At 43.1% G+C, this 24,200-nt stretch overlaps 1 protein-coding gene across 1 annotated transcript in view; it reads left to right on the plus strand.

Annotated features, from left to right (window-relative positions):
• The window catches only part of PALMD (palmdelphin), a 199,034-nt gene that overhangs the window by 166,113 nt on the left and 8,721 nt on the right, over positions 1–24,200 (plus strand). The window contains exons 4-7 of the mRNA XM_085601862.1: positions 6,927–7,041; positions 7,956–7,980; positions 12,419–12,532; positions 21,715–22,785. Of these exons, the coding sequence (XP_085457988.1) occupies positions 6,927–7,041; positions 7,956–7,980; positions 12,419–12,532; positions 21,715–22,785 (1,325 nt within the window). The remainder of the gene's footprint in view (positions 1–6,926; positions 7,042–7,955; positions 7,981–12,418; positions 12,533–21,714; positions 22,786–24,200) is intronic.

The raw sequence follows: 24,200 nt of genomic DNA on the forward strand, positions 1-24,200 counted from the left end.
CTTAAGAAATGTTTCTGGCTCAAAAAACACATTCCGCGCCTGAGTGAGGTAACCCTGCCACAGGGCCCACCAATCTCATCCACGCCCTGGTCCCCGCGGTTGCAACACCGGACAACTCCCAGGATGGATTGAACAAAGGGGCAGATTTACTTTTCCCATGTTAAAAGTGACGCAAAAGTGGCGCAAGGGACTTGTAAATAAGCCCCGAAATACGGGTATTTGTACACATAATATAAACGAAAGTGTGCAAATACTTTGTGAATTCAGGACCATAGCATTTTTCAAGTTATGGTAAATTAGGTAAATTCCCTGCTCTTTTCATAAAAACCTCCAACCACTGCTCATAACCTTTCTCTCAGCTGAGTGCATTTTTTCTCTGTGGCAAATGCTCCGTTTCTAAGTTTTAGGTGCATCTCTAAGAGAAGATGGGAACCATTTTCCTCTTTCTGGGCTTTTTCAAGCCCTTGCTTGCCATTTTGTAATAGCTGTTCGCCGAGTCTTTCTGTCCACATGTCTGGGAGCAGCTTATTCGACAAAGAAGTGTTTCGCAGACATAACTGCTAGGGCAGTGACAAAATATAAATCCTTTTCTCCTTGTGCTCAGCTTTTATGTGCGATCCTTGTATCATTACGGTACCTTACAATAACTACAGCTACAAACCATGGCGGGGCCTTGCTCAAACAATGAAGCCCGGGAAGTCTGCGGGCGCCCCGCAGGTACATCGATCGGGATGTTTTCTGGTAATGGTTGCTTACAATGTACGTTTTCTTTTCCGCAGGGTCTTATGTACTTAACGTTGCCGACATCCTCTGAAGCCTCTAAGACTGTTGAGACAGCTGCTCGTCTACATAGCTAAAGTCAAAACAATACTTGTCCTGTGCTTGCCAGCAGTGGCTTCACGAGCAATCATTTTATTTTGGGAGGGGGAGGTGTTCGCACACATTAGGCCACATATAAAACTGGCGAGGCCAGGAACGAAGGATATAGACATCCGCTTAAAATCTGTCTATACATATTCCCTTAAAATGTTTAAATGTGACTTTGCATGTATATATGAATATATCTATTTGTTTAAATTTAGGTAAATACACATACATAGTCATGTTTAAAGAGCTTAAAGAAACAACACTGCTGTACAATTTAGGTAAGCGGACAAATTAATGTGAGTAGCAAGGGTGTATTTTTTCTGTGTCTGCTCCTGGTGCATTATGCAGCTGTGGTGGTGGGGCACAAAGGGGTGGGGAGTTAGGACAGAGGGAGCTAGGGCATCGGGCTCGATTTGGCCCCCTCCAGAGACCTCACTACTTGCTAGTGTTTTTCCCACCACTCTCATGGATAAATATACCTTATGATATGAATATTTATATTGGGCATTCTACCGATAGTGCAGTGCTTAATTTGAGTCTGTGGTTTCCGGTGCTCAGCACCAGCACTTCATCATCAACAACAGCGCGTTTCATGAGCACCAGTTAAGGACACATTCATTTATGTTAGGCATGAAGACATTATGTGATTTGCCCAGAATCACAGGACGTTGAGCCGACACCAAGACTCAAACCTGGTTCCCAAGTTCCGGAGTCGCAGCTCTGGCCTTAAACGTGCCAACAGGAGAAATGGGCTCATGCAAACTGCCTCCTGGCGATAGCCCCGGCACTTTTCTTTTCTACAAATTAAATCTGTGTTATTGTGTTGTCATAGTGCTTCCTCAATGTGGGTGCCCTATTCATATGGTTCCTGGGTTTCTTTCCACCAGTTGTGGATGGTTGTTGGTTGTGTGGTGTCTAGGTTTAGTAATGGATGGGTTGGCTCCAGTCAAGTGAGTTTAATCCTGCTCAAGATGTGCATATGAATGAATCTACCACTGAAATAGACTGTGCTAATGGTTGAAGGATGGCCAGAGAGAGGTACCACCAGCGTGCACAAAGTGAGAAGATGGCACCAGAATATACAATATAAAACATTTTCTAAAGAATGGGAACTGCATTTGAAATCCACCAAAATTGCAGAAGAACTATTATTTACATCACTTACCCTCTGACTCGCCCATCACATTGCAAGTGGTGACATTACAAGCCCTTTGACCCCAATGAGTGGTCTTTGTATGTTTTTAAAATGCTCTGTATTGAAAAATGGAGACTGAAGGCTGGAAATACTGAGCAATATTGGGGAAAAAGAGCTTTGCTTTTAAGGTCAGCAAAAGCCAAAAGAATAGTCACGGTCAGAAGGTTATTTATCACATTAGTTAATTAATGAGGGTTGCAAAGAACTCCACAAGGGGTTGCAAGCAGTAACATAGTGTTATTAATTTCTCCCATTTTCCTACCCTGCCACTCATCTTAGGTTAGACTGACGCATTGTGGGAAATTCCTTGCATTACCAAGGTCCCAGAATCCTTACACAAATAAGTGGACTGATCTGACTGCATTTCATACCCTCCGACGAATTTTCTCTGTGTCTGCCACATGCAGCCATTGAAGGGGGTATTATTGGACTTTGGTGTTGATAGCCCAGCCCAGCATCAGCCTGTGATCCTAATTGGATCTCTGCGTGGGCTCTTCGCCTAAGCAGGCAAGCTAAGTAGACTCTTATGTATGTGCAGTGTGGGTGCCTACTCTCAGACTGGTCCGTGCTAGCTTGTGCAAAGTGGTGGGAACCGTAAGGTTGATGGTTCGAATAACTGAAAGTGGGATTCAAAGAGTTGCACTTGCGCAATATAGTCACTTACTGAACCCCGCATCAGCGCAGTTAGACTGGTAAGACAGCACAACTCCAAACTGATGTTCACCGGTCGAGCTGCCAAACCATGGCTGCTTGAGCAAGTTATCTGATGATCCTAGTACTTGTTGAATCTGGGATTTAGAGGTTCATCAAAATCAATTGAATCTTAACAGGTTACCGGCTTCCAAGAATACTGCAGGTAGTAGAACAGTGTTTAGTGGTCTGGAGAGGCACATCATAGGAGGGGAACCCCCTCCCCCGTCTCAATGATGAAAAAAACCAATAACAATCAAAAATGTTTCAAAGTGCTTTACAAACGGGGAATGAGAACACCTTCTTTAGTCATAACATTACTATAAAAAAACACTGTGTCACATGTTAACTAGAATGAAGATTTCAGGCCTCTCTGGCACGAAAGAAGAAATCAAAAGGGGATGAGAAAGAAGATCAGAGAGCGAAAGAGATAGAGAGACTGGCGGGAGGAGAAATGGAAGGAGAGATAAAAAGGAAGATAGTGAGGGGAGTTGCAAAGAGTGGGAAGGGCAAAAAAGGAGGCACAATAGAATGTCGAAAAAGGAGGAAAGAGAAGTGAGGAAATTAGAGCTACAAATGCGGAGAGATTGATAGAAAGAGAGATGAAAGAATATGAGAAAGGAGGCAGAAGGAGGAAGAGACAAGAGGGAGAGAGAGAAGAGTAAGTGGAAAGGAAGGGAAGAATGACAGATTGGGAAAGGGAGAGAGAATATGAAGGAATGACTGTGGAAAATAAAACAGAAATACAATAAAAGGAGAGAAAGAGGGGAGGGAATGGCAAAATAAAGTTTGGAGTGAGGAGAGGAAGAAGAAAGGACAACACTGAGTGCCACCGTTTTAGCTCCCTCCTGGTCCAGCAGTCTAAGGGCTTGAATAAAAAGTGAGTGGTAATGGAGAATTCTCCTATTCCTGGAGGAAGTACTTTAATCTGGAGTACAATCCACCAGTGGAATTTCCTTCAACTTTGGGATTGTAAAGTAAATGAAATCCCACCAGTGACCCAAAGATTTGAATCACAGGAATGTTATTTATTAGTTTTAAGTTTTCTTCAGGCCTACTTCTACTGAGCCTATCCCCTTTGTCAGTCCTTCTGAGCAACAGCTCTAGTTTGGACTCAAGGTTCTCTCACCTGTACAGCCGTCTTGAGGCTCAGGGAAAGTTCTTCCAGCAGGTGAGCTACCACAAGCAGCCATGTCTCAGCTCCACAGCAAGTCAATTTTCTTTGCGCAAGTTCCTGAAGCATGGAAGTTCTTCTCAGATGAAACAATGTCTATATGTTCTTGTGGAATCCAAAGGCAAGGATCCTTATCTCCTAGTTCTGCAGACAAGTGATGCAGTTGAAAGTTTACAATAGAGCAAAGCACAGTTCTCTAGCAGGCTTCATTTTCATGGAAAGCTTCATTCTTTCTCAGCTTAAATACGGCTCCATCTTTGCTTTGTCTCATGCATGGGTTGTTAAAGAGCAAAAGTATTTACTATTGTTGGATGTGGCCCTCTCTGTGAGCCCTCTATACTTTTTGCATTCACCCCTGCTAGTTTGTGCTCGTCTCATTTTTGCTGTCCTTAGGACTCTACCCACTTTACCACTGCTAACCAGTGCTAAAATGGTTGTGCTCTCTCCCTAAAACATGGGGAATTGGCTTATATCCATTTGGCACAGTTAATGTACCTGTACATCACTAGTAAAGTGGCACTGCATGTACTCAGGGCCTATAAATTAAAATGCTACTAATGGGCCTACAGCACGTTTTTTAACACCCACTGAAGTAGCTCTTTAAACATGCACCAGGCCTGCCATTGCAGCCTGTGTGTGCAGTTTAAACTACCATTTTGACCTGACAAATAAACCTTTATCCCAGACCCAAACATTCATTGTCAATACATTTAAGCCACCCCTAGGGTAGGCCCTGGACAGCCCGGAGGGCAGGGTGCAGTACATTGAAAAAGAAGACCAGATATGTTTAAGTTTTACTCGTCCTGATAGTGAAAAACTCTTACATTTGTTTTTCACTATTGCACGGCCTACTTCCCTCATAGGATAACATTGGAGTTGTCCTATTACATTTAATAAGCTGTAACTTCCAAATGGGAATAGGTAACCCGTTCGTATTTTGTGTCTTTGGAATTGTAATGAAAAATCCATTTTTATAGTAAATTTAGATTTTATATTACAATTTTAAAAATGTCACTTTTAGAAAGTTGGCATTTTCCTGCCTTAACCATTTAGTGCATGTAACCTGGCTCTGGGTCACATTACTGGGTGTAGCTGACAAATGGGCTTTGTGTGTTTCTCCTAGACAGTCACTTCCAATAGAGAGCTTAGGTGTACCTGGATGGGCCACCACAGGCTGTATGGGAGGGCGAAGCTGGGCACAGACCTACTTACCCTTGAATAGGCTGTGTTTTGTCTCCACACAAAGGGCTGAATCACCTCTAAAGTTAGTCTAGAGCCAGGGCAGTGGAGGCAGGAAACTTTTGCACTTCAAAGAGAAACCTCTAGAAGCTTCTTCCACTTCAAAGGATGCATCTGGTATAAATATTGGACCTCAGACACCAACTCTTCAGTACCTTTCTGGACCTGTAGAAGACTCTGCCAGGAAAGAGGCCTGTTGTGCTGCTGAAAGGACTGCTACTCTGCTGCACTGCTGCCCTGAGAGACTGCTGTGCTGATCTGTTGTCTGCTGCCCTCTTGCCTGGGTGAGAAGGACTGGACCTGCAACCTATACCCAGGACCCCAAGAGGGACTCCAAGTGCTAATCTCTCGTAACCAGCACATGGACTCTGAAACTGTGAGCTCTACCCTGCCAAGTGGTGCCACCCCAAAACCGGAACCATTAAAAATGGGCCTGTAGGTGCTATAGGGCCTGTAGGTGCTATAGGCCTGTAGGTGCTCTACCCAGCAGAACCAACACATCTCCTCTGCTGTGTTGTGCAACTCCAAGCAGAATCGACACATTGCCTCTGCTGTGAGGATTCTCACGGCGCAAGAACTGCCACTCGACCTCACAGACCACATCGGAACTGCCGTGACGCATTCCCTACACAGGCCCTCGCAGCTCAAATCTTTTGCCTCGATGTTGATGCAGAGTCTCAAAATGCAGCCTTACAGCTCCTTTGGACCAATGCATCGCCTCAGCTGCACGATGCATCCTCGATGCCGGACTACATCAATCCTAATGCAGATCCCATGCTTCCCACTCTTTTGTTTGTGGCAGTGTTATGCACTTTTACTTGAAGAGGGTGCCCTGTAGTGGAAGATATTTCCCACACTACGATTTCAAGGTGACAGGGCTGTGGCTAAACCAGGATTAGCTCTGCCTTCCAACTCCATCCATGAATCTCCCGGTTCGCCTGGGTGAACTCCAACTGAAACCGTGACAGACAGCCAATCCTTGATGGTGACCTCCTATGGGTCAAAGGCAGACAAAGTCTGACTTAACCTGGTCCCTGAAAAGGAAAGGTTTTGTAGACCTATTCAGAAGCACTCCTCCTCCACCTCCGGTTTTTCTGGGAGTTCTCCCTGTCTTCTTGGTTGCAAAAGAAAGTGATTAGCATGTGTGAAATGTTGGGGGCTACAGACACAAAGTTGTGTAGGTAAATACATGTTCGCAAGTTAGTGAACAAATAAAGAAAAGAGCAATTGTTTGTGGTTTCTATTATTAATGATGTCAATAATAAAATGATGCATGATGTCATTAACAATGTCATCCATGATGTAATATGCAATGTCGTCTGTGATGTACTTCAGGTGTTCAGCAGTACATCAAAGGCGATAGGGTTGAGTAGCTCACCTAAAAAGAGAAATGTAATTGTTCTTTCTAGGATATGGTCAAAGGTTACTATAATCAATGTTATGAATCTGCCTAGTGATAAGAGTATGCACAAATAGTAAAACATGATTTACTCATACTCGCACCAACCTCAAAGCTCTGCTTCATTTCACTGCAACTCTTGGAAGTTTATTTTCTGTCATTTCCGAATACCAGAAATTGATCTGTTTTCGGTGGCCACAGGAGTAATCAAAGTAACTTTCAGAAATAGAACTTTTGCCAAGCCGATATTTTAATATACATGAAGAATCTGCCCAGCTGATTTTTTTCTGCAGTGCATTCAATGTAATTAACACCTCATTATCCACCCACATTCAGACTTATCAATGTTTTATGTTTTTTAGACTCGATCAAGAAATTGAAGACCTCGAAAGGCAAGAGCTGCAAATATCGGCTAAGGAAGCCAGGGTCTTGAAAAAGCTCAAATCAGTGGAGAGGACTTCAGAAGATATAATCAGGGTATAGTGTATCCTAACGTCTGTTTCCCCATAAAAAACTATGTTGTATTTTTTCTAAAATGCCTTTGTCACAACACATAGCATAGGAGCCATCTGCAGTGCAAAAAAAAAAAAACTCCATTACATGCACGCGCATGCACGGCAGAAATCTTAGAATTTCTTACGTTTATTTGAAATTCCATTTAAAGATATCACTCATGCATGCACACAGTGGCATTTCTGGGACCAAGAGAAGAAAAAAACACTGGTGATCTTAAGGGTCTGGATAAAGTGTAGTCCATGATTTACTTGCACATGAAAGCAGAATGTCTTCCATTTTAAGCATGCTGTGCTTTGCAGGGGGTTCTTAAACTCAATAAGAGTAGGAACCAGCGGGCATATTATCAAGGACGGCGTTAAAAATGATCGCCGGTTTAGCGGCAGAAAACTGCCTCCAAAGGGACGATAATGGGCTTGATAATATGCCCCGGAGAATTCCAATAGAAGTCCATGTTCTGGTGTCAACCTGGGCTTCTATTGGAATTCTCCAGGGCATATTATCAAGCCCATTATCGCCGTTTTAGCGGCAGTTTCCTGCCGCTAAACCGGCGATCATTTTAACGCCGGACCTTGATAATATGCCCCCAGGATCCAGTGGAGAAACCTCACCGTATATGATTCAGAGTACCTCAGACCTTGGACAACCCTACCAAATGCCTGCAGTCTGTATACTGTGCACTAAATGTTTAGGTAAATCTAGCGCTTTACGTTGATAAGAGAAAAAGTTGATTATGTGATTAAACTGTCTAATTTAGAAGAAAGTATTTTTTCTGTTACATTTGTAGGAGCTATATTGATGCATACTATACATATTGTTTCGGCCTGACTAAAAACTGTAAATCACTACATGTTCTTTTGTATCACTCTTTCTTGTAGGCTGTGAAGGCAGATGTTCGAGAAGGTATGATTCGGTGCCTCCTTATTCTGTATTCAGTTTTCTGCAGTCTGAGAAATGTCCTTATTTTAACTGCCTTCATAACCGTAATTACTGTACAGTCCATCACCAGTTTCGCTCTTTTCCATGGTAGCCATTTAGGGGTCTCAGCTGCGAATCTTGGCTTGCCCCTTGGGACAACTGGCACTGCCTTTGTGACCCTTGGCCTCAGAGGTGGCAACATTAGTGCAAGGAAAACAGGGCTAGCTCATCCTCATTGACATTCGTGGGGGTTCCACTTTCTTGTTTTCTGTCAATTTTTTTATTACACGAATAGTGAATGATATTAAATTATTCACTACATTTTTTACTATTAGGGTAATAAAAATGGAGTACAATTAGTTGGAACATGACCTTCACTGGCAGCTGAGGTGAGCAAAGTCAATGCTTTGAAATATATGCTGTGTGCATGTTTGCGCTTGAGGGTGTGTTTATATGAGAGAGAGTGTGTGTATGTGTAAGCATGTATGTACGAGTGAAAGTGAAGGTCAAAGGGTGTGTGATGTCACATCTGCTACGCCTGGCATTTTTGTGAATTGGTGCCCATGCTCTTCTGTAGGCTGATCATTCGTTCTAGTAGTTACTGGTCATGCCGTACATTTATCATTGAAATCATAGCAATTTAGAACGTGCTATTTCTGCTGTGGATGAGGGAGATTAATTATTCCAAAGGGCTTTCACAAGCAATTTTCATAGGCGGAATGAGTACTTGTGTGATCACGTTAAAGAACCCCATGGATCAGTTGAACATGTGTTAGTAAACAAAATAATCCTTGTGATACTAGATCATCATATTTACACGGACGAACCTTCAAAGTATGAACATGTTCAGATGTGCATTTCCTGTCTGCAAATCACTACCCACATAATTGAGCAAATGCTCGCTGGTTTCAAGGCTGGCAGGACTAAATATAGGTTCCACATGCACTTGCAATGCAGCCAGAGCTCCATTCTCCCCGTTGCCATGGTCTTTTTAGGCTGCTCACAGTGGCGGCTCCACCGCTAAAGACGAGGAGCATCGCCCCACACTGCTTTGCAGCAGTGAAAGAAAGGAAAAATAAAATGATAATAACTTGATGTCATAATTTTATTTGTTCCTCCTGCGGCAGCTTTGCGGGGCGGTGCTGCTCTGCTCACGGAGCAGGGCAGGGGAGGAGTGGTGTACCCACTGAAGTGCGCATGACGCCCCAGAGGGCCAGCCAAAGCGTCATGTGAACTTAATATGTTCTCCACCCAGGCTGTATTACAGACTGGTTGGAGAACATGTCCAGGCTGCCATTCCCTGGCTGAGCACCGAGCCACGGCGCTCAGACCAATCACAACATTGCAGCGATGTGATTGGCTTAGGGGGGCCTGGCTGCTTCCTGTTCGGCCCGAAACAAGTAGAGATGATGTGGGAGAGGCACAGCAGGAGGTAAGTGAATTTTTCTTTTTTAGACCCCTCTTCCAACCCGCCACCCCAGATCCGGACCGGCCACCATTGGCTGTTCATGGTATGCTAAGTTGAATGTTTTCTGACTACTTAATGCCGATCCACATACTTCAGGGCAAGAATCATTATGTGTAAATAAACTGCCCTTCCTATTTATTATGTAAGTGTACATAGTAAACTGACAATTGTGTTAAAAACACAAATCTGGCCACCTGTTCACAAATCAGCCTTACTCTGTTGTCTTCAATAGCTTGTAGTACCTACATCTGTCCCTCCATGGCACCCTGCATGCTCCCTTCATGATGGTGAGCGAGAAGCAATGTTATTCCCTTTTCATTTGACATCTTCCACATACCAGTTCATCATGCTCCCACGCTTTCCTAGAGGGTTAACCAGGTTCAGCTGCTTGTATTCCTTTTGCTACAAGTATCAATTTAAACCATATGTATTTTAGTATATGTATTTTCATCGCATTTAATAATACAATTAAGTAGCACTTCTAATTGTTGCTCCTTATAGTGACATAGTATGATCCATAAGAAAAGATAACAGATTGTGGATAACATGAAAACACATGGTGGTAGATAATGATTGATTATGTCAAAATGCATACTGTACAAGCAAACAACATATAGAAATGTATAGATATGTACATACTTACATATTGAGGGTGAGTGCAGGGTAGATGCGCTGTGAAAAATAGCTGGTCATTCTAGAGGCAGGAAATGGTATTTGAGCTCTTTTCTAAATATATTAATGGAGGGAGTAGCTTTGAATGAATTGGGATGATGTTTCAAACAAGAAGACCAAGAGGAACTGAAGTGAACCTAGAGGGAGCACAAGAGCGATTGAGTAAGGTGGGAGCAGGTTGTGCATGCTGGAATGCCGTCTGTGTAGAGGGGAAAGAGTAGTGGGGAAAGATGTATCTAGGAAGCAGATGATCTCTGTCTTTGCAGACCCGAACTTTACAGAACTCTGTGCCAGCCAGTTTCTAACATCCAGAAATGATAGAAACATTAACATTGCAACTTGGTGGAAGGGTGTGAACGAAAAAAAAAGAGAAACTGGTCTTGTTGCCCTTCTTGGAAAGGTGATGTGGGAAAACCAAAGGAGGAAATGATGTCCCCAGGGGATTTATTGTAGTGTGAGCACAGGAGATCCCCAAGTATGGAGCCTTGGGGAACACCACTTCACAGAACGGTTGATGGAAAGAGCAACAGAAGACTGGAAACAAGCAATTAAAGACGTATAAAGAGAATAGTTTCGTCCATGATGCTAATGGAGGTAAGAGCCAGGATTATGGTGGAGCGGTCAACAGTATCAATGATGCTGAAAAAAGGTGGAATTGAGTAGGGAGAATATGTGATTTTGGTGTGTGAAGATAAGTAAATAGAGACATGTCTTAGGGATGTTTCCATAAAGTGGAATTTACAGAAGCCAAATTTCAGAGTTTAGCAGGTGAAAAGACTGATTTAGAGATCAGCAGATGGGTTACTGTGTCAGAAACTTAAAGGGTATCCTGTTTGCCTCATTACTAGTGCATTATGTCCTATGGCACTTTTAAACAGGCAACACTGTCACGTCGGCAACATTCTAAAACAGGCTACACTTCACATGTAAGAGTGGAAACAGGGATACAGGAACACATTTGGCTGAGAATATTGTCTTATCTGTTTAGGATAGTGGCAGATCTGAAATAGTCTTAGTACATTTTAGAGATGGAGTGATTGCAGAGCCTGTATGGATGTTATGCTAGGGTGTGCCTTTATAGAAACCTGGCTGAGCATCCTGTTTCATGCACAATTTATCTTTTTGAATGCACAGCACATGCCAGGAGTACAATTTCGCAGGGAAATAAAATCTCGATAAAAATAAAACATGAAAGTAAACATTCTGATATGAAAAACGCAATACAGAGTCAAGTAGGGAATTTCAGGTATATGGGGTGGGAGAACAAACAAGCATTGGCATAGCCAATAGGTCTCGCCTTTGGGACCTTATAAGTGTTTAGCCATGCAACAGTTGCGTAACAAAATACTTATAAGGTCCCAAAAGCGAGACCTATTGGCTATGCATAGCAGCGAAAGTGAAAGTGATCGCGATCACGATCAAACATCAAAGCGGGCGTGCGGCCGAAAGTGAAAGTAATTGCGGTAAAACGCGGCTCGCGCGCCCGCGCACATGCACTGTAGGTCTAGGCTGGCCTGGTAGCACTTTTTGGAGCCCTCTCAATAAGTATCGGCAGACCAGCGCATGCGCTGGGTCAGGCGAGACCTAAAAACTAGGACAGAGTGAGAGGAGGAAGAGGGGGGATTGCTAGAGCCGGGGAGAGAAGGGTGCTGAGCCACGAAGACAGGGAAGAGTATGCAGCTATGAATGTCTCTTATTTGGTGGCATGGTACCTTCTCAGGATAAACTGCAGAGTTCAAAAGGTCCAAGGATGGGCATTGTATTAATCAATAAAAGGTATGGAGAATTCATGAAGATTTTGAGGAAGACCGATATGATATATATCCTTTGGGTTTGTAATGAAGCTAAGTCTGTAGGATTCATGTTGCCTCATGAATAGTAGATGCTTCATATAGTTTTAGAAGGATGCAATGATGCAACCTGCTGTTCTTTTTTTTAATGTAACCTTAATGGGGCCTATTCATAAGGCATTTTGGAATATGTAAAGTAGTCCTGTAATATCACTCCTTAAACGTCAGTGGTTCAACTCAATGATCTTTTCAATATTAGCACTTTATGTTTATATGGTTTATGTATGAGAAGGGTGCAACCCTTGAGGTCAGCAATTGAGACTCTTATTTACATCCCCATCTCAGTTGGCCCCAAGTCATGGTCTACGTTTTCTAAGAAAATCAGTGCCCAACTGAGAAGTTGTGATGCATGGAAGATTCCACTCATTGTATAATTTCACAAAGGAATGAAAACAAACTAAATAAACTCTGTCTCTCTGCTTTTTTTTCTCAGAGCCTGTGAATTACATATATTCCAATATACCTGACCTTCCCAGGTCCTACAGACCGTCCATGCATAAGAGGGTAGCACATGAAGAAGAACACAATGATGAGCAAAATAGGAAAGGTACTGTACATGCTAATCATGACATTTTCTGTTTTTTCTTAAAACAATATTTTTCAAGAGAACTAAATGTGGTTCAGCTAGATATAAAAAGAAGGCATTTAGTTTTATTGAGGAATTTCAGGGTTACTGTTGTATTCTTCTGAGCGGTCTGCAGCACAAATGGAGTGAAAAGTGACTTTAAATTAGACAGAGAAACCTGCAAAACATTAGGATTAGTTATATTTACCAACTGGGTGCATAGTTTGCACTAACTATACTGGCAGTGGTATTCAATTTAAGTTTATAGTTTATTGCAATATACTTACAATCATAAATTAAAATAGAAAATACAAGCAACATCAAGACATTCATATAATCGGGAATGTAATGCATAAAAAGATACCAATCAGCTCTGAGGTGACCTGCACAGATGGTAACATTTGTGTACGTCTCGAAGTCTCCTCATACTCTGTGTGCTTAGTCCTGGTGACTCATTTTCATATTTGTAAACAGCAGCCATAAAAGAACATGATATCAATGCCGTATCACTGTTCAGGGGTCTGTACTACATTACATACATTACAGAAATTAAATATGATGTTACTCAAGCCTCACTATGCATACCAGATACATTAAAATTAGAATAATGATTGTAAAACTTGGAATGAGATTTCATTGAACACCTCTCTAAAATACATTGCAGAAACCAAGTGAATCAGTGAGCCTATTGTGGGGTGTATTCTGTCTAGAAAAATGGATACACTGCCAGTGAACTGACAATCCTGTCTTCCTACACATAAACTTACGGCATTTTTAAAACTACTGACAGTCATTCTGCCAAATATTACTCTCATCAGCATCTTCCTAAGGTCTAACAGTTGTGGGCAAATGCAAATAAAATGTGATATAGCTAAAAGCTATCACCAGATGATGATTTGGAGGATGTACGAAATAATTTTGAGGCATCATATATTACATAGTCACATACAGTAATGACATTGCCTCATTTGTGCCCTCTGTGTGTTGACCCATACGTCTTCCAGGCTGCAGGTATTCACAGAAGAAGCCGGCTCCTGAGCACCATCTCTGCTGCCATGTCCCAAGGAGCGGAGATGGAGGTTTAAGGGGGCAGTGCGGCAGGGCCCTGATCACTTAAGCCCACATCACCATCGACAGCCCAGCACTGCCCACGCCGGCCCCACTGTCATCTGTCAGCGCACTTTGTGAAAAGGGCTTTGGCGCAAGAGGCAAGGTGGGGCTGCAGTTAATTAGCCATGTGCATAATTAAACAAGCGAGCATGAAAGCGGTGAAGACCAAACTCCCAGCAGACATATTGGCAGGTGAAGTGGAAATGATCATTCTCTTTATTCAGCAGCTGTATCTGTGCATCACTTCTGAATATTTACAGCTCTATTGAAAAAAGATAGGTCTTCTTTCCACAACTGGCAAGTGAGAGTTACACACAGTTCGAGCACCGCTCCATCTTTTGTCACTGTACACATGAAAGCGGTTTTGAGGACCCAGCTGTCTCTTTCATACACGAGCAGATAAAAGTAGTGTATATTCTTTGAAGGTAGGTTATTAAAAGTGAATATAAAGCCACAAGATTTTACATGGTCCGACCCCCATCTACAGAGAATCAACTGTTCCTTGAGGCTTAGCACAGAAACTGGTCAGACTGCAACACACTTTAGGAAGGCCATGTTTTATAAACAAGGGTATACTGCACCAAACGAAGAACTGTAGAAACCTAGCACGATGTTGAAAACGCGTTTCAATTGTATTCTAATTTTTCCAGTCTCTCAATAACAAAAGATTGGAAGAGCAGAAGGATAGACTGAATTCTTAGAAAACAATTAAAGCACTGGAGTCTGAAATAGTCCTTGAAGATCTCCCAGAGTATTTAAAGTGGAGAATGGTGGTTGGTAGGGGCATTCAAAGTTTAACAAGAGGAAGATCAAAGGCAAGGGAGAGAGGAGCGCGGCAAACGCGCTAATTAACATCTGTTTTTAATTAGCGTGGTGAAAGCGACCACGCTAATTCAAAACCTTGCTTGTAAGAGAGAGGGGGAGGAGGAGGTGAGCCCGCGAGTGGTGCACGCACGCACGCTGGGGAGAGCAGTCTGCTCATTTTCAAGCACTGCACTCATGCGTGTGGCGCGCCCCTGTGCGCTCCCGCAAGTTGGATGCCGCCACAAGCACGAGTGTGTGCTTGAAAATGAGCAGAGCGACAGCTAAAGGCCCTGCGAAGCAGCGCATGCATGCTGCGTAGGCGAGACCTAAAAATGAAAATTTAAAGTTTCATATTGAGTAGTATGAATACAGTTCATGTTCTGATATAAAAGAAATTAAATAAAGACTAAAAGAAACACTCAATGACTAACTCATGTTGGAAGATGCCAGGAGATAATAACAAAGTGGGTACCAAATTATAATAAGAAGGAAACCAAGAGTGAGTTGGACCTTCATACCAGTTTGTAAAAAACACAACTTGGAATGAAGTTTAGGAAATCAACTCCAAATGTAATTGTGATTGTATAGATGTATTTACATGGTGCTTAATGAGACCCATAGTTTTTATTCTTGCCCTGTGGTTCTAAGTTTGATCTTTGTCATCAAATCAACTGTGCACCTTAAACAGTTACTCTATTGCTGGACTCAACACATTCAGGGCAGTATTTCTTTACTTAGTGATCTGGGATTTAGGTTTATCCTCACTATAAATGCAACAAAATATTGAACAGATTTGAAAATATGAAAGCATTTGAATATATTGCCACTTTTTTCCATATTGTCAGGCTTCTATGGGATATAGATACAAGGTTTGCAACTATCCATAGCCATGAAAAGGACAAAGAAATGTGTATTTTGTATTAGTGAACAAAGAGAGCAAAGAGTACATGTGTTCAAACAGTCTAATGTAGACTGTGTTTTTTAAAAAGCTCTGGCGCAAGAGGTGCGCAAGCACCACAACAGTGAAAAGGTTAAAAAGTTTGCTTGTTTACCATTATTGCCACCTCTGTTTCTTAGGTTGGGTACTACCTGTTAAACGGAGTGAAAAAAGTACGGTTTTGCAGAAATTAGCATGACCTCTCAAACACCAATATATTAGAGAAATTATTTCTCATTTCAAAATTGTACATTTTTTCCTAAATTCCAGCAACCTATTATACCGCTGCACTCAGTGCCCTAGTAGACATCAAACTCGTGGGTACAAATGTCTTCAGTAGTGATCCACCTGGAAACAAGATTAAGTGCCAGTAGAGAGCGAAGAACTACTTAGCCCACTTGATCTTTCGGTGTTAAGTAAAAAAAGACTTTATTGAATTCAATTCACACTACATATCAACCAAATATAAGAACAATATTGATAAACTGAAATGAGTATGCAGTACCAGAAAGCTATAAGAAAAACCATAAAAAGTCTTCTTGCATTTTGAGAAGGGGAGAGGGAAAGGAGAAAAGGGAGAGGGAGGAATGAAGGGCACAGGAAAAGCCATATTATGAATCATCAATAATAACAATAATAACATCAAGTTGCCTCAAATACAATTTCATATAATTAACAATATGCATTTTAACATATCCAATGAAGTAATTAAAGTTTAAAAGAAAGACAGAGATACGTTTCAGGGAGGACGAAAATTCTCAGAAGATACAGGTAAAATATTTTGTTTATCACTATCAAATTTGTTAAGATATGTACTAAGTGGTAACCATAGTAATTGTACATTATGAACAGATGAGCTTTGAGTGGCATACATAGTATCCAACTTATGATGAGATATCACCCATTCAAACCCACTTGATCTTTCGGTTACAAACCTTTCACACTCAGTCCTTCCTGCGTTCACCTCTTTATATGATACAAATAACTCTAAATATATCTACATCTTATAATAATAATAATATATTAACTTGATTTTTATATAGTGCTTCATCCTGTACTAATCATGTTTCTAAGCACGTAAATAAGAACTGTCCGTATTACCAGGTTTAGGACCTCGTTAAGAGTTGTCTGGAATCTCCGATGGGCCTGGTAATGGGTATTGTGATGTTTTTTCCAGCTCCCTCTAACGCCCCCTTCCTCCCGCCGCCACCTAATGTTCTGGAGGGTAATGAATCCATGAAAAAGAACGAGGCCACAGTTATTTCTGTCATGGCAAGGGACAAAAAGATATCTCAGCCTGGATTACAGCTTCTGATATGAAGAATTATTAATACTCATGACACTGAATACATTACACAGTAAACTCGACAAACAAAACCATCTGCTGGTGCATGAAAATGCCCTTCATTGATACCAAACTCTAATCAGCCGCAGCCAGTGCAGGTACGAGCAGTGGGGCGGTGGAGGCGCGTTCGGGGTGGGATGGGGGCTTTCGACAGACGAGATAACGAGGAAAGATTCCTTATTTATTTAATTTTCCCTCATCGTCGTCTGTCGAATTCCCGGCCCCACCCAGCCCCACCGCCCCACAGCTCTTACATGCACGGGCTGCTGTTCATGGTACGTTTGCTGTGAATTTAGGCTGTTGATGTGCAGGCTGTGTAGGCCATGTAGGAGTCTCTGCAGCCGATGCTCAACCTACAGAACTAAGCTTATTATTAAATATCATTTTTTTATGCTCTGAAATACTCAAGGAATTATTGCAAAATGAATAGTGTGTATCGATGTGACTAGGGACTATCTGTGTGCGTGCATCAGTACATGTTATGCTTTTGCAACATGATTGCAGAAGGTCAGGAAAAAGAAGCGAACGATTCAGCACAGGGACAGATTAGACACTTACAACCCCCTGCAGTGTCCTGATGGATATGTCCCAGGTCAGCCCCTCCCAGAGGGGTGTCCCCACACTCAACACACACCCATCCACAACAGGTGTCATCCAGTCAGGTGACCCTGTCAATAAAAGACGCTGGGCGCATGTGCCCGTGGTGAGTTACACCCACCACATCTATGTGTCCATGTCACTTATTTCTTTAGCATGTGGGGCTAAGGCACACACCATAACATTGGTGATAAGGGGGCAAACAATCACTACGTGATCTTCCGTGGCCACCTACCACCATCACAAAGATGATAGGTGGCCATTGTGTGGAGCCTGGGTGGCATGAGCTTTGTCTGTTACCCACTCTAACATAGTGGAGGTCAGCTAGGAGGCTACACGCTGCCACGGATGCAACACACACCCAATTTCTTTGAAGGTGTTTCATGGTAAAGGAGAGGCACGGTGCGATGACTGCCAGGTAGCAATGTGGAGCACTCTGCTACTAACAAACACTAACGGCCTGGTGCACGCCAGAGGTGGTTGTCTCTGAGAGTGCAAGGCAGGCCAAAACATAGAAGCACCACCAAAGGGGAGAGGAGTCCCACGCCACCACACTCCTGTGTGAGAGAGAGAGAGAGAGAGAGAAAGAGAAAGAGAGAGAGAGAGAGAGAGAGAGAGAGAGAGAGAGAGAGAGAGCACCCGTAGAGAGGCTGCATGACCATTATAGATACTGACACGGTGCCTGTTGGTTGCCGCTAGAGGATGCTTGTGCCTCCCAAAGCAGTCAAGAAACCAGAATAAAGAGAGAAAACTGGTGGATGGCACCAGAGTTGGCTGTTTGCACTGGAGTGGGCCACTTGCTGCCTCCCAGGCCCATCACGAAATAGCTGTGAATCTGCAGAGCAAAAGGTGACTAGCCCCCTACTGCCTACAGGGCATAACCAGCTACATTAAAGACTGAAGGAACCAGTGTATCAGGAACCGATAAACAACGGTTCCAACCACCAGTGCATGCAAATCCTATCCCACATGAAGAACACGAGAAGGCCCTAATGGGGCAGGGCCTGTACAGTTTACCCTAGAGGGAGCCTAGGCAGCACTGGTCCAATGAATAACACCACTACCCGTCTGTGCTGAGGTGCGAAGGAGAGGGCAGGTGCTAACACCATGCTGGCGATGTAGAACCATGTGAATAATGGAATCCACCAACTCTCAGCATTCACCATGTGTCCCGCAGAGGAAAGGGCTGCACTGCCTTCAATGCAGCCCTCCAACAAAAGGCACAGCTGGTTTTATTGCTACCCCCAATAGTAAGCAGTGGTACATCACCAATTCTCATTCATTGCAAAGGAAGGAGAGACTATAATTGTATTGTGGTGCAACCAAAGTGCCACCAGAGTGCGCACCAACAATGTACAGCTGTCCATATGGATTCTGTGAGCAGGCCCAGCACCAGACGGTTGACATAGGCCCCTGTCACGAATCTGCCCAACGCCGGCTGCCCCTCATAAGGTGAGGAGAGAGCTGAAGGGGAAGCCTGGATGGGCAAGGAAAAAGAGCACTTCAACTCTGCTTCTGTTGCAAGGAAGGAGAGGAGGCATCACTGAAATCACCAAGATCACTGCTTCCAGACTAACAAAACTGCCACCTAACCAAGAGTCTTACACCTCCCCTTGGCCAGGAACCCCCCTCTACACAGATCATCTAAGCCTGCTATGTGGACATAACCATAGGCTGATGACACCCAGATAAAGTAAGGCTGGACTGAAAAGAGGATGGGGAGCACAGTGCACTTGAGACTCTACTCCATATGTCAAAGCCCCATCACCCTGCACCCTCAAGGCTCACCGTGCCACACCTACTAACCTTACGTGATGATTGCCAGGCCTCAACGCAGAAGCTCAGCACCATTAAGAGGTGAGGCATAACTATGGCTCCCCTCAGCCGCACCTTTGTGTTCACAGTATGAGAGTTCCAAGAAAGTCCCTGATGAAAGAACATGCACCACGGGGCCTGATGCCACACAAAACCAGAGAAGTGAAGAGGAGTAGATCAGCCCCTGCCCACACCACAAATCCGGAGCCAACTACCCTAAAGCCAATAGGCCTGTCATTAGAGACATTTGACCACCGCAAGGTGCGGACCAAAGAAAGAGAAGAGATATGAGCAGCTAGTATTCTCACCGGTGTAGTCAAAAAGGTGTATGCCGGACAACCGAGAAGAAGGAAAGGACAGAAGAGTGACAAGCCGGTTCACAGTGGGAAACCTGAGAACTGACCTAGCCTGGAAGGTGAGAAGATCAGGTGGGAACAGGTTTGGAAATTGACTCCATAAACGAATCGTACCAATGACTGTGAGTGCATCTACTGACATAATCAAGTCTCTGATGTGGATGAACTATGACCTGGTGGCAGCCCAGCGGGGGAACCATGAGTAAGCCACACCCATGGGTAAGCCAAGTCTCTACCGCACCGTTCCCAGTGCAAATATCCATACACAGTCATCTGCTGCCTAGCGAACCATGGCATGTACGTCAAGAGATACAGATGCCTTTCAGAAGTAGAAGACATAGAGCACCAGTATCTCACAGAGTCACAAGGCTACAAAGGCCTCAACTGTCGAAGAATCCATGCAAGCATGAAAGCAAGTCACTGACACCCTTCATATATGTTCACCCTACTGACAATATCATCCTGCCAGTCCCTGTAATGTGCATCACAGCTACTTCCTGTGGAGCCTCTTACAACCAGAGTGGAGACCAAGGCCATTGTTAATCCATCAGTAAAGAAGCGCGCCTGACACTCTGAAGAACCCATCAACAATCTGTTCACCCCATTCCGCATCCTGATCCTGTCATCTGTAGCATGCTTTGACCATCACCATTCTACCCCTGCAGTTGCACGAGTAACTAGACAGTGGCTCCTTTGTGGCCTTTCTATGGCTCATGCACGACACCCAACAGCCCAAGAGCAAACCACACACAGTCCTGTAGGCAGCACATCTAAAGAGGCCTCCACAAGCAAGTGATGGCCTTGATCCTGAATCAGTAACAGATACCAGGAGGTAGAAAGGCCTCAGAGCAAGAGCTCATAAAATTGCTGAGAAGTACTCCAGTCTGTACAAGGCTTTCTACAGAGAGTCAATCAGTACCACAAAAGCAAGCTGTGCAATGGACTCCAACAGTGCTCCTGATACACACCTTTGAACTGTTTACACTGGCCATGACCTATCTTGAGCATCAACAGGGTAGACCAACTTTGTACACTTAAGACCCAACACTAGCAGGTATCAGAACACTGCGGACTTCTTTGCAGCCGTGTTCGTGCCCTGACTCACCTCAGGTTAAACTATGAGTGCGCGCAGAGATGTCCTGTTAAAGCCAGCCTAATTGGTCTAGGTGTTGGCTAATGTCCTGCTGATTGATTCTGGAAACCAATAGGCTCAGTGGTGTCCAGTTTTGTTTTTGGTTCCACAGCTTAACTTGTTGAACATTCTTTTCATTTTTGGGATGAATGTAGTGTCCTGATGGACTCATCATAGATCGGCCCCTTCCTGAAGGCTGCCCCACATACACCCAACACCTATCCTCCACAGGCATCACCAGTCAGGTGGCCCAGTCAATAAATGAGTTACACCCACAACATCCATGTGTCCGTGTCACTTATTTCTTTAGCATCTAGGCCTAGGGTCCACAACATAACACCCCAGTGTGAGTTTGGTGTGGTGATAGCGCCCTAGGATAATACTCAAATTTAAGGCAGCATTATTTATCGGGTACAGTATTAACACCACACAAATTTCTGTACATCCAAATGGGAGATAATGCAGTAATACTTACCGGTAATGCTTTACCTTGCCAAATTTGTGCAGCATAAATGTGCATCATTTTGCACATAGCCTGCTGTTTGCACTTGATCTGACATTGCCCCAGAGTTTGTACTAGGGCAGTTATTTGTTATTTGCATAATCTCTTGTCTTTTTTATTAAAACATTTACAGGGCCAGTGAATGAGCGGAGAGTGGTAAGGAGGAATGATTGTAAAAGCTAAAATGCAGCTAACGTCTTAAGTCAAGTAACAGGCAGAATAAAAAGCGTTGCAACAACTACAATATAATTACAGAGAGTAACTACAGTAGGAATAAGAACATGTCTCAAAGACCAGCTTACTTCAACAGTAAAGCATTAAACACGTCACTGCCTTTCTTCGAACACTTCATCCCTTCCTTAATATTGTTTTAATGCAAGTATAGAATTGCCACAAATCCGATAAATACACAGATCCCACACAGCTATATCCTTGCCTATTGTTTATCTGATAACAAGAATCTAGAAACCAATCAGAATGTGTAGACAATAGTACATCTGATGACAGAAATATAATGTATTTTGTTCTAGAATATGCCATTTTCAAGTTTTTTTTTCTCTTGACAGCACTGTTTGCCATGGAAATCAAAGTTGAAAAAGATATGAAGACTGGAGAAAGCACAGTTTTGTCTACCATACCACTCCCATCAGAGGAATTTAAAAATACTGGAGTGAAGGTTTATGATGATGGTAGGAAGTCGGTCTATGCTGTGAACTCTCCGACACAGAATGGAGTAGACAGTCTTGCTCCAGTTGAAGTTGAGGATCTTTTGAGAAAAGCAACTGAGAAAAGCGCATCATCCCCAACAGAATACCATGAGGCCGTATTCTCTTACCCGTATTCTAGTTCACCAACCCCACAACAGAAAGAATATATCGCTGATCCACCATATCAAGTGGAAAATAGAATTAAGACTCCTGATCTTAATGGGCATCCAAATCAACCCTTGGACTGCAAAGAAAGTGGACATGAAAGTAAACTAAATGGGTTGGATGTCCCACAAACACCACAATTTGTATCTCAATTCCAAAAGCTACATGCACAAAAGCCAGAGCTGCCAAATAACCTACATACCAGGATACCACAGACACAAGAAGAAGCAACTCAAGACAAACATGAATCATACCAAGCTGGAAAGGAAAATTACCGTGAAGCAATGTTTAGTAACTCTGAATATTCCAATGGAAAATCTTCCCCAAACTTTGAAGACGATGTCAAGTACAACCTTGTTCATGCCATGCCATGTTATGTTGATGACAGTGAACCAGTTACCATGATTTTTATGGGTTATCAGCATGTGGATGAAGATGTACAGCAAAACAAGAAACTCTCGGACTTTGATGGAATCATTCGTGCAGAACTTGTGGTTATTGACGATGATGAAGATGACCAAGAAACTGAATTCTCTGAGAAGGTTCCATCACATACAGTTGTAAGGAAGTTCAATCAACACTCTATTCAAAATGATGTGAAACAGAAGTCACCCGTTACAACCGTAAATTTAAATAATAACACATCACCTTACAGAAACTCTATGTCGCTACAAGAACAACAGGCTACACTAGGGCAGCCTCTGTGCCACTCACAGCCTGACGGACATATACTTGAGGATGGCACTGAAGACCCTTCCTTAACAGGTAACAAAAAGAGAAAGCAATGCCATTGCTGTTCAGTCATGTGATGGACTAACTGAGTGATCAAGATACTCTTCATAGCCTAGGAAAACATTTCCATTCCGCTCCAGTTTTACAATTCTTTAGACACACCAGCATAGCATAAGGGTCTACCATAGATCTTCTAACTAGTAAGCAGAGGATAGGTGACTCTCCAGACGGAAGCATATTATCCCCTAGAGAGGCGAGATCATTGTCTGGCTCACCTTCAAGGTCACTGTTATTAAATTAGTTTCTCTTTTTTGTTAAATTCCATTGGTTAAGGTTGTTTGTGCTTAAGGGGAATAGACACTTGCCAATTAATCGGACAATGTTTGGCAAATGACTCGTTATTCTTATGTGCAGGTAAATGCTACTCGCACCTTTACCACTGTAAGCAATATAACTTTTCAGATGTTAATCGGCACTGTCCGAAGCCAAGGTGTATGTATGGGAAACAATGAACAGCCTCTGCTGCAGTGCTAGTGAAAGTTGGAATAGCATCTTTGCCAGGGCAGGCTTTGGCGCTGGTGGCGCCCGGTGCGACAATCTTTTTTGGCAACACAACTAATGACCTCCTCCTCAGACTCCGTCACTACCACCCGGAAAAAGGGCCCCTCCTCTCTCCATCTCCTCTCTCTCGCATTCAGTTAATTTCTTTTAAAGCGCTGGTAAAGGCTTACTATACTAATCCACTCATCAATCCACTTTAAAAACAGATCTGTTTTTTGCAGCAGGCATATTAACCCTCTGTGCTACTTTATGTCGAATCAAAACTGCCACTTGAAAACACTCTAATCTCTCTCTGTAGCAGGAACATTAATCATAAGAGTTATCTTGACATTTTTATTGCTGCCTGAAATCTGGCCGCACAAGAAATGCTGTATCAGCTGCTTTTGAATTGTTAGGTATTGCTTAACACAGAGCCCCCACCTGAGGTCAGCGCTCCATCCAAGTCAGCACCAAGTGCAGCCGCACCAGTTGCACCTCCCTAACCTTTGCTGCATTAGAAGAGCCACCACACCTTCATAGTTCACCGGCTTAAACAGCAGTGAAGTTAACCACTCCTTTGGTCTTAAAAGGGAGGTAAAATATGTGTCTCATCCTAACTAGCAATGTAGATTATGTGTATACACACTTACATATTGTAGAGTACATTGTTCATTCTATACACCATATGAACTTGTGCTCAGGGCTTAGAACATGGGTCAGTTCATGGCTATTTATTGGACTGAGATTTAAGACATCCTAGGGCCACAGCAAAGTGTGCACCTCAATTCTGAAGCGGGTACTGGATCCTTTGCTTTGAATTTCCCTTCATGGGTAAAGCTTTAGATTATCAGCAGCCCTTTCTACATTTTAATCTTGACTGTTTATACACTCTCGCCTTAACATAGTTA

The sequence above is a fragment of the Triturus cristatus genome, chromosome 4_2 (genome assembly GCF_964204655.1).
Source record: "Triturus cristatus chromosome 4_2, aTriCri1.1, whole genome shotgun sequence".
In the NCBI taxonomy this organism is placed as follows: domain Eukaryota; kingdom Metazoa; phylum Chordata; class Amphibia; order Caudata; family Salamandridae; genus Triturus; species Triturus cristatus.